Raw genomic sequence first — 12335 nt, forward strand, 5'->3', positions numbered from 1 at the left:
TTTTTTTTTTTTTTTTTTTCATGATCAGTCGCACGGAAGTAGCTGTCAACGTACGTAATCTGGGCGCTGCAGCTTTATAAGCAGCTGCGCGCGCTCACGGCAATCACTTTCTGGCAGACGATCACTTTTTTGGCACAACACCTGTTGAGGATCATGGCCTCAGATTTGGAGGTGCTGATTCTCATTCCAACCGCTTCACACTCGGCTGCGAACCGTTCCAGTGCGACCGGAGGCCATCACCCGATGAAGCCAAAGAACCACATCAACAGCGAAAAGATGAGATTTTGAGACCAACCAAGTGAAAGTCTTCCGCCACTTGGCTACGCCTAGAAATTCTGTCCATAAAAATAATTACGAACAGAATCGGTGACAAAGGGCAGCCCTGCTTAATGATATACAGCAGGAGAATTTATGGAGCACCTGTAATAAATACTGTATCAATAACAAGGTTAATAAAGTGTATTTCTTAACCTTTCAGTTTGTGGGTAATGTCGCAGATTTGTTGTACGGACCTGTTTACACTGTCTCTATAAGTTTTGGAAACCAAAAACAAACAAACAAAGGCGTCTGTTTAGTCACTTGGCCACACAACAGCAACTCACAGCAGAGCAGGAGTGGAGGGGGAGGGGCGCGGTTGGCCGGTTAGGCTGTGACTGGACAGCAGGCGGGAAAGTGATGTGACGGAAGTGAAAGGAGAACAGAAGTAGATGGCGGGAGAGATGATGTAGAGGTGAAATAAGATAACGGGAGGAGGGATTTCAAGTGATCATAAAATCCAGAATGGCCGTCGTTTGGTGAGTGGAACCAGATTCATCAACAACACCAATAAATAAGCATGTAGGGAGATTAACTGAAGGTAGTTGGTCCAACTACCTTCAGTTGGTCCAACCCAACTTGGGTGGTCTAACTGAAGGCTAAGCTTATGCTGGTGTAGCTCTTAGGGTCACTGAGGCACGCAAACCCTGACTGAGGGATTTCTGGAAAAATTAAAACACACAGCTCTGCTATCACTTGCAACATAAATTAAGAGAGAAAACTAAATAGCAGTGATGTTTGTAGGGTTACTGAAGTTGGGCTAGCTGGTATATAATGATGTACTACATGGTGGCTAGCTGCACAGCTATGGTTAGCATAATATAAACACAGTGAAGCTGGAAGATGAATGCTAACTGTTTTCCACTTGATAAAAGTTAACGTGAGGGTTCCCGATGGTTAGGGACAAATGTAATCACATGGCAGGATGCTGTAAAAGGACCAAACTTCAGTTAGCAGAACAACAATGGGCTGGGCTGCAGTTACATCTGCTAATCATCTACTAATAAATGCAGAGTAGCTTATATCAAATATGACATTAACACAATGCCAATATTAACAAAACTAATAAGGGTAGGCCAAGTGTTACGACCCGGCTTGGGGTCATGGGAGGTAACATAAACGAGCCCATCACAAGGGAGGTCAATATAAGAAAAGGGTTTATTACAAACACACAGAACTGAAAACCATTAGTGTAGCTTACAGCGAATCACTAGGCAATTAAACAACACAAACAACTCTCACACGTTCAAATACAAATGAAAACTAGCCACTCAGGCAGAAACACATCTCAAGGCTACTCAGGCAGAATTCCAACGCTTAACCTGAGTTAGGCAAGGCGGGGTCAAAGACAGAGGCAAGAGGGACCACCTGCACGCTCAGTCCAAAAACATAGTCTCCCCCCTGAGTGAAGGATCCTCAGGCTTCTGTTGCCACAGTGAACACGTCTGTGAAGGTTCTCAGTCATCCAGGTCATCGTAGTCAAAGGAGTTTGCAAAGAAAAGCGTCTGGACTTCTTTAAGTTGCTTGAAGACGTGCCACCATGGTTTGAAAGAGGAGTGAAAGAGGCCATCTATGTCCACTGTGAGCGACCATCTTTGAACAGAGGCGGTGGTTTACGACACCAACTGTCTGCCATCTATAATCCAGTTTTGAGTTCCCTCCCCAGACACCTTAACGCCCACTCACATCCTGGGCCATCTGACCTCAGGAATTCACATGACAAGGTGGGGCCAGGTTTCACAATGAGCTCACCCGAAACCCTGGCTGATTAGGTCCCACACCCGTTTTCACACCTTGGCTCATGTGATTAGAGGATCACCAGGGGGTCCTTTGTCCCTCCTTGGGGGGATACTCCCACTGGGTTTAAATCTGGGACTCTCGGCCATTTGACTTTAGAACTGAAGAAGCTTCTCGGATTAGAGGTGAAACGTCTTCAAGCAACTTAAAGAAGTCCAGACGCTTTTCTTTGCAAACTCCTTTGACCACAGTGAACACAGTTAGTCGCTTCATTGGTCCCTGGAGTACCACAAATCCCCAAGCAATCAATGGTCTATGAGGACTGGCACATTAAAATCTACATGCAGGTGGGTGGGCACGAGTCTCCAGCCAGCCAATCATCTGTGAGTCCTGGCACGCTTGGATTTCTTTACAGGATGGCCAGCCACTTCCTCCGAGGCCAGGGGCCTTAACACCAAGTTATTAAAAAAAAAAAAAAAAAGTAAATTCAGCAAAGCTTGAAAAATAAAACTGAAAACTAGAATAAAAAATTATCCATCAAGATCTTTACAACCAACAACATAAAATTTTGTCTTAATTGGATAGCATAATTCAAATAAATAACCCCTAAAGCCCTGCCTAATGAGAAACCTGACGCAGGGTCATTTGCATACTAAGAGTGATTGGATGTTTAGCTTGGGGGAGGGTGAGTGCTGTGTGAGCCTGCGCACTAACAGAGCACAGAGGGAAAGAGCTAACGAGAGGTGAAACCTATAATCTCATGTGTGCCTTTTCCAGTGGATTTTTCAACTACTGTAGTAAATCTTGCCCATGTTCAGTTTGTGGGTAATCTATTAATTTCTTTCTCAACTTCTAAAAGAAAACAGATTAACCTGATTTTTAGATACTAACAGTCTCTTCTCTGGGGATCAGAATGGGTTTCATAAAGAAAGGGATGATGGATAGTTTATTATGTTTGGAATCAGAAATCAGGAAAGCTCAAACAAATATGGAAATGATGAAAGCTGTCTTCTTTAATACAGGCATACAACGTGTTATGGAAAACATTAAATCCAGAAATCTAGGCGTAAATGGAAAATTGTACTATTGAATTATAAGACTGATGAAAGAATATAATTATACTTGTCTTCCCTGCTATTCTCCTGTCCACACTCCAGTCCAGAAGGTGGGATAAATGCATCTGTAAGCTGATGTGTCAAACGCCATCAAGCCCCAAAGAAGAAGGGAGGAGGACAGCACTACTGTGGTAGAGGAGCAGCGTGTGTGCAGACACAGCTGCTGCTGATGAATTGGACTGAACCTAGAGAAGAGACAGAAGCTAAAGTATTGATCCCGTCAAGTTAGTGTGGATCTGATACCAATATCAACATCTGTGTCACATCTATTGATGCTTGTATCGATCCGCCCAGCCTCAGTTCAAGCAGCAATGGGTTCAGTACAGTATCTGAGAGAGTTCATCAAGGAGAGACTAACTGCTGTTTGTGAAGAAATCTTCTCAGAGGTTCAAAAAACCATCATCCAGTATGAGGAGGAGATCAACCGTCTACACAGACAGGATATCAACCGGAAACCTGATAGAAACTCACACATCATAGGTATGGACATGTTTTTAACAATGTGCTGTTGAAGTTCAGATTCTTCAGTGTGATTAGCTTTACTAGAATATGTTAAACTGGGTATCCTTCTCTCACCCCAACCGGTCGCAGCAGATTGCCCCGCCCCTCCCTGAGTCTGGTTCTGCCGGAGGTTTCTTCCTGTTAAAAGGGAGTTTTTCCTTCCCACTGTCGCCAAAGTGCTCGCTCATAGAGGGTCATATGATTGTTGGTTTTTTCTCTGTATCTACTGTACAATATAAAGCACCTTGAGGCGACTGTTGTTATGATTTGGCGCTATATAAATAAATAAATTGAACTTATCAGTGCTGTAGTTCAATGTCCAGTGATGGACTATGTTGAACTGGTGCAGGTCGATGGTCACTGATAGGTTAGGTTTTAATACATTTTAATTCATTTATTTATTAAACTTTTTTCTCTAACAGATTCCAATGTTGAGTACATCAGGCATTAGTGTTTTAGATCATCTGTAAACACTGAGACTGTGCAGTAAAGATTTAGATGTCAGCGGAATACACATTTATCAAGTTGTTAACAGCCTTCTCTGAAGTTGAAGTGAAGCTTCATTTAAAAAAGGATTTTACACACTGATGTTTTCATGGTGGTCACATTGCATTTTAGTTTGGTGAACTTTGTGTCTTTGCTCACAGTGAGGATCCTTGCTGTGAGTGTGCACAACTATTTCCCTGAGCTGTTTGTGTGTGTCTGTGTGTGTGTGTGTGTGTGTGTGTGGCTCATGATGGGTCATATGATAGGCTGATCACCATTTCTTGGGTTTTGATTCATGCTTTTAAAAATATTAGTTTTTATATCACTAAATATAAAAAATATATAGTTTTTGTATCACACATTAGTGATTACTGTTCTTGTGTTTCTTTATTTCTCAAGACCTCCCAAAACAACATGACTGTAAGGAAGAGGAGGATCTGGATGAGCAGCAGGTCTGTAACCAGGAGAGGAACTCCAGCCTGGACCAAGAGGACCCAGAGACTCCACAGATTAAAGAGGAAAAGGAGGAACTCGGCAGCAGTCAGAAGGGAGAGCAGCTTGGGCTGAAGCAGGAGGCTGAAGGCATTATTGTCTGGACTGATAAAAAGCAGCTCAGACTGCTGGAGACCATCTGGAAACCTGTGATAAAGTTACACAGAATAGGTATGTAAAACTGTGTTGATTTAATAAAAGTGAATATAACTCACAGACAGCACAGTGGACCAGTGGTTAGCACTGTTGCCTCACAGCAACAAGGTCCTGAGTTTGACTCTACCAAGTGGCCAGGCCTTTCTGTGTGGAGTTTGCATGTTCTCCCCTTGTTCACTCTCCAGAGACATACAGACAGCCGGGTTAGGTTAGTTGGTGATTTTAAATTGCTCATAGGTGTGAATGTGAGTGTGAATAGTTTTCTGTGTTTCTGTGTTGACCCTCCGACAGACTGGTGAACTGTCCGAGAATTGAAGGTCAAAAAGTAATAAGCAACATGAATGAATCTCTTCAGCCTGATTTTCTGTTCTTTACTTAAACACATTTCCACCATTAACTTGTGCAAAACGGTGAAAATTAGTGCGTAAAAATTCACCAGAATGAAAGGCGTGAAACATCTGAGTTTCAAATTTCCACTCACTGGTCAGACAAAATCTACACAGAGACACAAAGTCAACAACACAAGTTTCATTTTGTTCTGTTATCAGTTTAAGTTAAAGAATTATGTTTCCTCTGCAGCATGGAAATGGTCAATTTGAACAGTTTACAGGTCTGGGTAAAATGAATAAATATTTCTATTCTGTTTTGGAAAATATGAAATTCAGAGTTTCTAAAGTTAAATTTGTTAGACAAGAAGAGTGTTTTCATGGCATTTCAAGCACAGCCAAAACGTTTACTACTGTGTAAGAGAGCTCTTCCCCAGCATGCCTTCTTGTAACTGTAGCCAATTCAGACATCCACATTCATTTAACAAAAAACAACAACATCTATTTATTTCATATATCACAGACATAAGAAGCTGAGCTTTGAACTTTGCTAATAAGAGTGTCAGAACTAAACATTTGCATCAGTGCCCAAATAATTTGTCATGTTTGTACACTTTAATTTCAGTGGTATATGTGAGCAACAGGCTCACTATGTAGAGATCCGCTAATGGTTCAGACCAGTAAATATTTTCTCAAATGTTTGTTTTGCTATAATTTTTTCCCCTTTGTGCATTCAGATGTCCTACAGCAGCATGCTTTTGAGGAAGAGGAGGTTCTTACAGACCAGCACATCTTTAACCAGGAGAGGAATTCCAGTCTGGACCAGGAGAAACCAGAGCATCCACAGATTAAAGAGGAACAAGAGGAACTCTGCAGCAGTCAGAAGGGGGAGCAGCTTGGACTGAAGCAGGAGGCTGATACCTTCATCGTGACACCCGCTTATGGGGAAAGTGCCTACAGTAAACCAGAACTAAACAGTGAGCAGCTCCTTTCTCACAGCTCTCCTGAAGCAGAGACCCAAGATAATGAAGAAAGTCAGCATGTGGACTCAGGAACTACTAGAAATACAGAGATGAATAAGAGACGTCACAGTCAGAGAGTAGACAACCCTCCTGTGTCATCGAGTAAAAGTAGAACGGACACAAAGAACAAGTCTGTACAATGTGAGGTGTGTGGAAAAACTTTACAGGATAAATACAATATGATTACACATCTAAGAGTTCACACAGGTGAAAAGCAGTATTCCTGTAGCAGCTGTGGGAAACGATTTACTGACTTATTAACATTCAAAAAACACAAGAGAATTCACAAAGGTGAGAAGCCATATTCTTGTGACACTTGTGGGAAAACATTTGCTACTTCATCAAAGGTCAAAAGACACACGAGAATTCACACAGGTGAGAAGCCGTATTCTTGTAGGACCCGTGGGAAAAGTTTTACTCAATTATCAACATTCAAAACACACATGAGAATTCACACTGGTTATAAACCGTATTCTTGTAGCACCTGTGGGAAAAGATTTGCAACCTCATCAGCATTCAAAAAACACACAAGAATTCACACAGGTGAAAAGCCGTATCCTTGTAGCACCTGTGAGAAAAGATTTGCAACCTCATCAGCATTCAAAAAACACACAAGAATTCACACAGGTGAAAAGCCGTATCCTTGTAGCACCTGTGAGAAAAGATTTGCTGACTTATCAACATTCAAAAGACACACGAGAATTCACACAGGTGAAAAACCATATTCTTGTAGGACCTGTGGGAAAAGTTTTACTCAATTATCAACATTCAAAACACACATGAGAATTCACACTGGTTATAAACCGTATTCTTGTAGCACCTGTGGGAAAAGATTTGCAACCTCATCAGCATTCAAAAAACACACAAGAATTCACACAGGTGAAAAGCCGTATCCTTGTAGCACCTGTGAGAAAAGATTTGCAACCTCATCAGCGTTCAAAAGACACATGAGAATTCACACAGGTGAGAAGCCGTATCCTTGTAGCACCTGTGGGAAAAGTTTTACTCAATTATCAACATTCAAAACACACATGAGAATTCACACTGGTTATAAACCGTATTCTTGTAGCACCTGTGGGAAAAGATTTGCAACCTCATCAGCATTCAAAAGACACACGAGAATTCACACAGGTGAAAAACCATAGTCTTGTAGCACCTGTGGGAAAAGATTTGCAACCTTATCAGCATTCAAAAGACACACGAGAATTCACACAGGTGAAAAACCATAGTCTTGTAGCACCTGTGGGAAAAGATTTTTCGAGAGGAACAAATTAAAGAAGCACATGAGAATTCATACTGTTTAAAATGTTAATACTTAAATACTTTAAAATGTGGGACTGCTGTGTGTTTTTTCAGTTTATTACGTTATTCTATTAATTGTTTCAGGGAAACTCTGATCTTACATTTCATGAAAGTTAGAGTTCTTCATGCTCCTGTTCTATTGGTTCATTGTTTAGCTCTGTTCATTAGTATTGCTTTATACACTATAATGGTACAAATGGACCAAAAACCAGTCCAAATCTTCTGGTTAATAATTTAATCCTTTGGTCAAGTGAGTTTTTGCCACAATAAAAATGAACAAAAATGAGCAACAGTCAAGAATTGTGTTTATTCTTGTAAGGGAGCAAAAGTATTAAGTACAAAGTTTCATGCTTGAAGAGGGAAGTCCCCAGTACATTTTGTCAGTCCCACCGTTTTTTTGCCTTAAAACTGTCACACAATAGCTCTTTTCCTTCTAGGGGCTTCTCACAAGGACAGTTATGAGTGTGTGCGCTATAATGAGCAGATAAAATATTTTTGAAATCTGGGCATATTTCCAGGCACTAAGTGTATTCTTGACTATCATACAGCTCACACAATTAGAACATTGCATAACATATGTTTTTTCCATCAGTTTTCAAATCCAAAAAATACTTTGTAGCTGCAGTGATTCCTTAATTAGTCAATGATTAGAGTTCAATTCAGCTGGGAAATATTAACTGCTGTTTTTGAGAAGTAGAGTTTTTAACACAGGAAACATGAAATGGAGCCTCAGGAGTCACTGAGGCTCCAGTTCGTTTGATACCCTTGCTTACTGGTAAAGCTAGAGGTGTCTATGTTCACATGGACATTGATGATTCATTAGACCAGTGGTTCCCAAACTTTTTGAAATCAGCTATTCTGTCAAAATATGACATTAACCCTGAAACATATCCCTGGACGTTCAACCAGATGAAAGCCCTCGTGAGCTATATGCGAGACTGAAGGAGCTTTATGGGAAATGGATCCAGCCAAAGGGTAAAACTATTCATGACACTGGTGAAACTATAATCTTGGAGCAGTTTCTCAGAATGTTATCTCCTGAGCTTCAGGTTTGGATCAGAGAACACAACCCTGGTTCAGCAATGGAAGCGGCTCGGTTAGCTGACGTATTTGTTGCTGCCAGAAAGAAGGGACAAGCATGGAGCCATAATGCATGGAAGGCATCGAGGGACACCCGGAAGATACCTCAGCAAAACCATCTGGATTCAGCAAATACAAGCACCAGTAAGACCCCTCAGTCTACCACTAGACCACCAAAGGCCTCCGGTAAGAAGCTCATTTGTTATCTTTGTGGATTAGAGGGCCATACGAAACCTATGTGCCCAAGAAATTCTGCTAAAATGGTGCAAATGTGCTTTGCCCCCCATTCTAATGTTGATCCTGAGCAGGAGAGTGACAAATCCATCAAAATGAGTCAGATTGAAGTGAATGGCGTTCTACTCAATGCCCTTTTTGACTCTGGCAGTTCTCGGTCTCTTATTCACTCAGATTTTGCCCCACCTAATATTGTTCTCACCAGTGATACAATTTCAATCTGTTGTGTCCATGGAGATGAGAAAAGATATCCGACAGCTGACATCTACATTAAAGTTCAGGACCAGATGTATCTGCTGAATGTGGGTGTTGTGAACAGTTTGCCCTACTCTGCTGTGTTAGGGCGTGACCTTCCTGTGCTTTTTGATTTGTTGGAGTCTGAGCAGAGTGAGGAGTGCAATGTAGTCGTTACCAGAGCTCAGGCTAAGCAAGTCAGTACCCACTCTGAGACCCTGAGTGCCCTGCCTTTTTTTAATGAGGGGTTTGAAACAACTGTGGTGAAGCCACGGAAGACCCGCAGACAAAGAAGGCAGGAGAAATTCAAATTTTTACTTGTGGAGACACTAACAGACGCTGAGCCAACATCGTCACCCTTAGGGTTTAATATTCCAACTGAAATCGCTCAACTCCAAAAATCTGATCAATCTTTAATATCTCTTTTCCAGAAGGCCAAAGAAAAGGAACCTGGAGTGGAGCAGGTTTTCAACAGTGAGTACATCTTGCAAAATGACATTCTCTATCGTCAGCAGGGGTCTGTGCTGCAGTTGGTGGTTCCCCAGAAGGTGAGAAACGCCATTCTCACCTTGGGACATTCAATTCATTGGGCTGGCCACCTTGGTAAGCACAAGACCACAGCTCGCATCAAACATCATTTCTACTGGCCCGGTCTTAGCAAAGATGTGGCTCAGTTTTGTAAAAGTTGCCCACAGTGTCAGATAACATCTGCTAAAATCCCCCGTAGAGCTCCACTCCAACCTCTCCCTGTCATCGGTACTCCTTTTGAGCGTCTTGGAATGGATATTGTAGGGCCTGTTGAGAGGAGCAAAGCAGGAAATCGTTACATGCTTGTTGTAACAGATTATGCCACAAAATATCCGGAGGTGTTCCCTTTAAAATCTATAAAGGCCAAGCCCATTGCATTTTGTTTAGTGCAGTTCTTTGCAAGAGTTGGGTTTCCTCGAGAAATACTAACTGATCAAGGCACTAACTTCATGTCTACTTTGTTAAAACAAGTTTATCAGTTGTTGGGTATCCGGAGCCTGAGAACTTCACCATACCACCCTCAAACTGATGGGCTGACAGAACGCTTTAACCAGACATTGAAACAGATGCTCAGAAAGTTGGTCAACGACAGTGGTAACGACTGGGATCAATGGCTGCCATATCTACTCTTTGCTTATAGAGAAGTTCCCCAAGCCTCCACAGGTTTTGGAGGCTTGGGGAACCTGTATTGGTAACAACCTGTATTGTTACCGATATAATGTCTGAAGTAAGAGAATCACTTACATTTTAAATGAAGCAAATGTGAAAATCAACCATAAATTAAATTATATAATAAAACAGTATCTAAAAAGAGCTTCTTGCATTATTTTAATAATCAAGATCAGCGCCTCTTAAAACTTAGAAAGACCAAACCACATCAACACAGAGTTGTGTTTCCAGGTGCTGAATTGTACTATATGCTGTTTAGCCAACAGAAATCTGAATTTAATTTAAAATACACTTAATGACAAGAGATACTTGACTGTTGATTTGGTTTACCATTAATAATCCTGGAAGTTAGACGACCTCTGGAAGGTGGACTAGTTTTAGTTGAAAACCATTCTCAGGTCTCTCCACTTATGCTTATTTTTAACAGTGGACGTCTTTCAGGATCTCTCTCCACCAACCAACATGGAATCTACTGCCTTCATCAGATGCTGCTCTCCACATAGTTTCATTTACCTTTCATATTAAAAGTGACCACTCCATGAGAACAACAAAACACTCTTCAGTGTGTAACACAAATTTCACTCTTGAATTGACAATGTGTAGTTTCATAAGCATTATATGTCTAAATGATGTAACACAGATACTCATTTTTTCTTGAGCCACAAGCATGTCTGCAAGAAAAATGTCATCTTCCCTTTCTCTCGCTGAGCAGGCATTTCAACTCTACTAAAAGAATATGTAAATCCATACCACCAGCAGACCTGATCAAAACCAGGTTTAACCAAGTGGAACACAAAATAAATCTTCAGAAGTTTTCATATTTAATGTGAAACTTCTGAAGATAAATTAGGAAGATAAATGAAAAAGACCAAACAATAAATGCAGGGCAGGCAAAGGCACTTCCATGCTCACGAACAAGAGAGTATAAGGTGAAGATAAGGGTTATTTGAAATCAGCAAGGCTTCCAGAAGAGCTTGTGAAAGAGAGACTGAGAGAGAAAGAAAGGAGAATCATTTCTGATCAGAAACCCACGACAGCACGGAGGACTCATGCACGGCCCTGAAGCTTTACAGGAAGTACCTGGAGCTGTATCAGGAAAGAGGGAATCATTACGTGGCGAAGGTGCTCTACGAAGTCTACGACAAAGGCTTCCAGCTGAACTGGAAAGTCCCGGATTTGGATGCGAGATAGTCCGTCTGAGTGGACTGAATGCACTCTCCTTCCATCCACAGGTGCTGCTGTGCTTCCCTCTGTGATGGGACTGTGAGCAACACCATGACCTGAAGATGCTCGGGCTGCTTATTTTGTATCATATTTTATAGTTATTTGCTTTGAGTCAGTGACTCAATTGTTTTTATCATATCTAAATGTAAGCTTTTTATATCAGAGAGGTTTACAGGGGGGGAAAGTGATCATTCAAAATGTGAATTTGAAGCATATTTGTTTAAAAAAAGAACAAGACAAAATTGTTGCATGTGAATGAAGGCATTCTGAGCACCGTGAAATGTTTGTTGTTTGATACCAGGAAGTGGAGAATGTGTATGAATCCATGAAAATCTTGATTAAAACAGATTCCAACCACAATGAAATTTCTTTCTCCAGCTTCTGTGAAATCTGTTGCACTGTTCATGTTCCAGCTAACTTTTTGTAGCTTTCTTAGAATTGAGATCGATTTTGAATCTTTTGAAAGCTGTTATTTCTCTTCTATAAATGACACATTTAACATGTTTGAAAAAAGTGTCCTCAATATTTCAGCCCGAGATCTTTAAAATGCCCTAACTGGTAAGGACTGTGCTTCAAGTGCAGCATTTACAGCCACCACCTTTGAAAAGTAGTAACTATACTTTAATAGACGTGCTTCATTTAATAAATCTTTAAGTCACGTTTGAAAGATATTTGATATAATGGTTGATATTTGAAGAGTGTGCAGATGATCTGCACACTCTTACCGTTTCCACACAGTTGTTTTTAAAGGTTTATGACATTATTTTCATTGTTTTTCAGCTTGTTTTAAAAAGAGCAGTAGCTTGCTGCATTTAAGGGCGTACCATGTACACCGTGATATCACTTTTGGCGCAGCTCCATTTACCATAAAATGAAATTGTTTGAGCTCCTTGTCTGGTCTTACCAACAACTCT

At 41.0% G+C, this 12335-nt stretch overlaps 2 protein-coding genes across 4 annotated transcripts; both read left to right on the plus strand.

The window, feature by feature from the left end:
* Positions 1 to 596: 596 nt before the first annotated feature.
* On the plus strand, positions 597 to 7973 carry LOC102079888 (zinc finger protein 2). Of its 2 annotated transcripts, XM_019349778.2 has the most exons (5): positions 597 to 794; positions 3210 to 3647; positions 4554 to 4817; positions 5866 to 7318; positions 7403 to 7973. In XM_019349778.2, the coding sequence occupies exons 2-4, from the start codon at positions 3440 to 3442 to the stop codon at positions 7293 to 7295; spliced, it is 1902 nt and encodes a 633-aa protein (XP_019205323.1). In that variant the 5' UTR covers positions 597 to 794; positions 3210 to 3439; the 3' UTR covers positions 7296 to 7318; positions 7403 to 7973. The 2 variants fall into 2 exon arrangements, with proteins under 2 accessions (XP_019205323.1, XP_019205322.1); XM_019349777.2 differs by having other exon boundaries at positions 5866 to 7972.
* A 328-nt stretch (positions 7974 to 8301) lies between these two features.
* Positions 8302 to 11088, plus strand: LOC112843270 (uncharacterized). 2 transcript variants are annotated; one of them, XM_025901605.1, is made up of 3 exons: positions 8302 to 8718; positions 9432 to 9474; positions 10625 to 11088. In XM_025901605.1, exons 1-3 carry the CDS (start codon positions 8481 to 8483, stop codon positions 10698 to 10700), a joined length of 357 nt encoding a protein of 118 aa, XP_025757390.1. In that variant the 5' UTR covers positions 8302 to 8480; the 3' UTR covers positions 10701 to 11088. The 2 variants fall into 2 exon arrangements, with proteins under 2 accessions (XP_025757390.1, XP_025757389.1); XM_025901604.1 differs by having other exon boundaries at positions 8302 to 9474.
* The last annotated feature ends 1247 nt before the right edge of the window (positions 11089 to 12335 follow it).

Source organism: Oreochromis niloticus, linkage group LG20 (genome assembly GCF_001858045.2).
Source record: "Oreochromis niloticus isolate F11D_XX linkage group LG20, O_niloticus_UMD_NMBU, whole genome shotgun sequence".
Lineage (NCBI taxonomy): Eukaryota > Metazoa > Chordata > Actinopteri > Cichliformes > Cichlidae > Oreochromis > Oreochromis niloticus.

Bases quoted from the DNA above. Each gene is read 5' to 3' on its own strand.
- LOC102079888 (XM_019349778.2), top strand. From the start codon at position 3,440: ATGCTTGTATCGATCCGCCCAGCCTCAGTTCAAGCAGCAATGGGTTCA. The intron at 3,648-4,553 runs GTATGGACATGT...TTATTTCTCAAG, and splicing joins TAGAAACTCACACATCATAG to ACCTCCCAAAACAACATGAC. The intron at 4,818-5,865 runs GTATGTAAAACT...TTGTGCATTCAG, and splicing joins GATAAAGTTACACAGAATAG to ATGTCCTACAGCAGCATGCT.
- LOC112843270 (XM_025901604.1), top strand. From the start codon at position 8,481: ATGTTATCTCCTGAGCTTCAGGTTTGGATCAGAGAACACAACCCTGGT. The intron at 9,475-10,624 runs GTGAGTACATCT...TATTTTTAACAG, and splicing joins AGTGGAGCAGGTTTTCAACA to TGGACGTCTTTCAGGATCTC.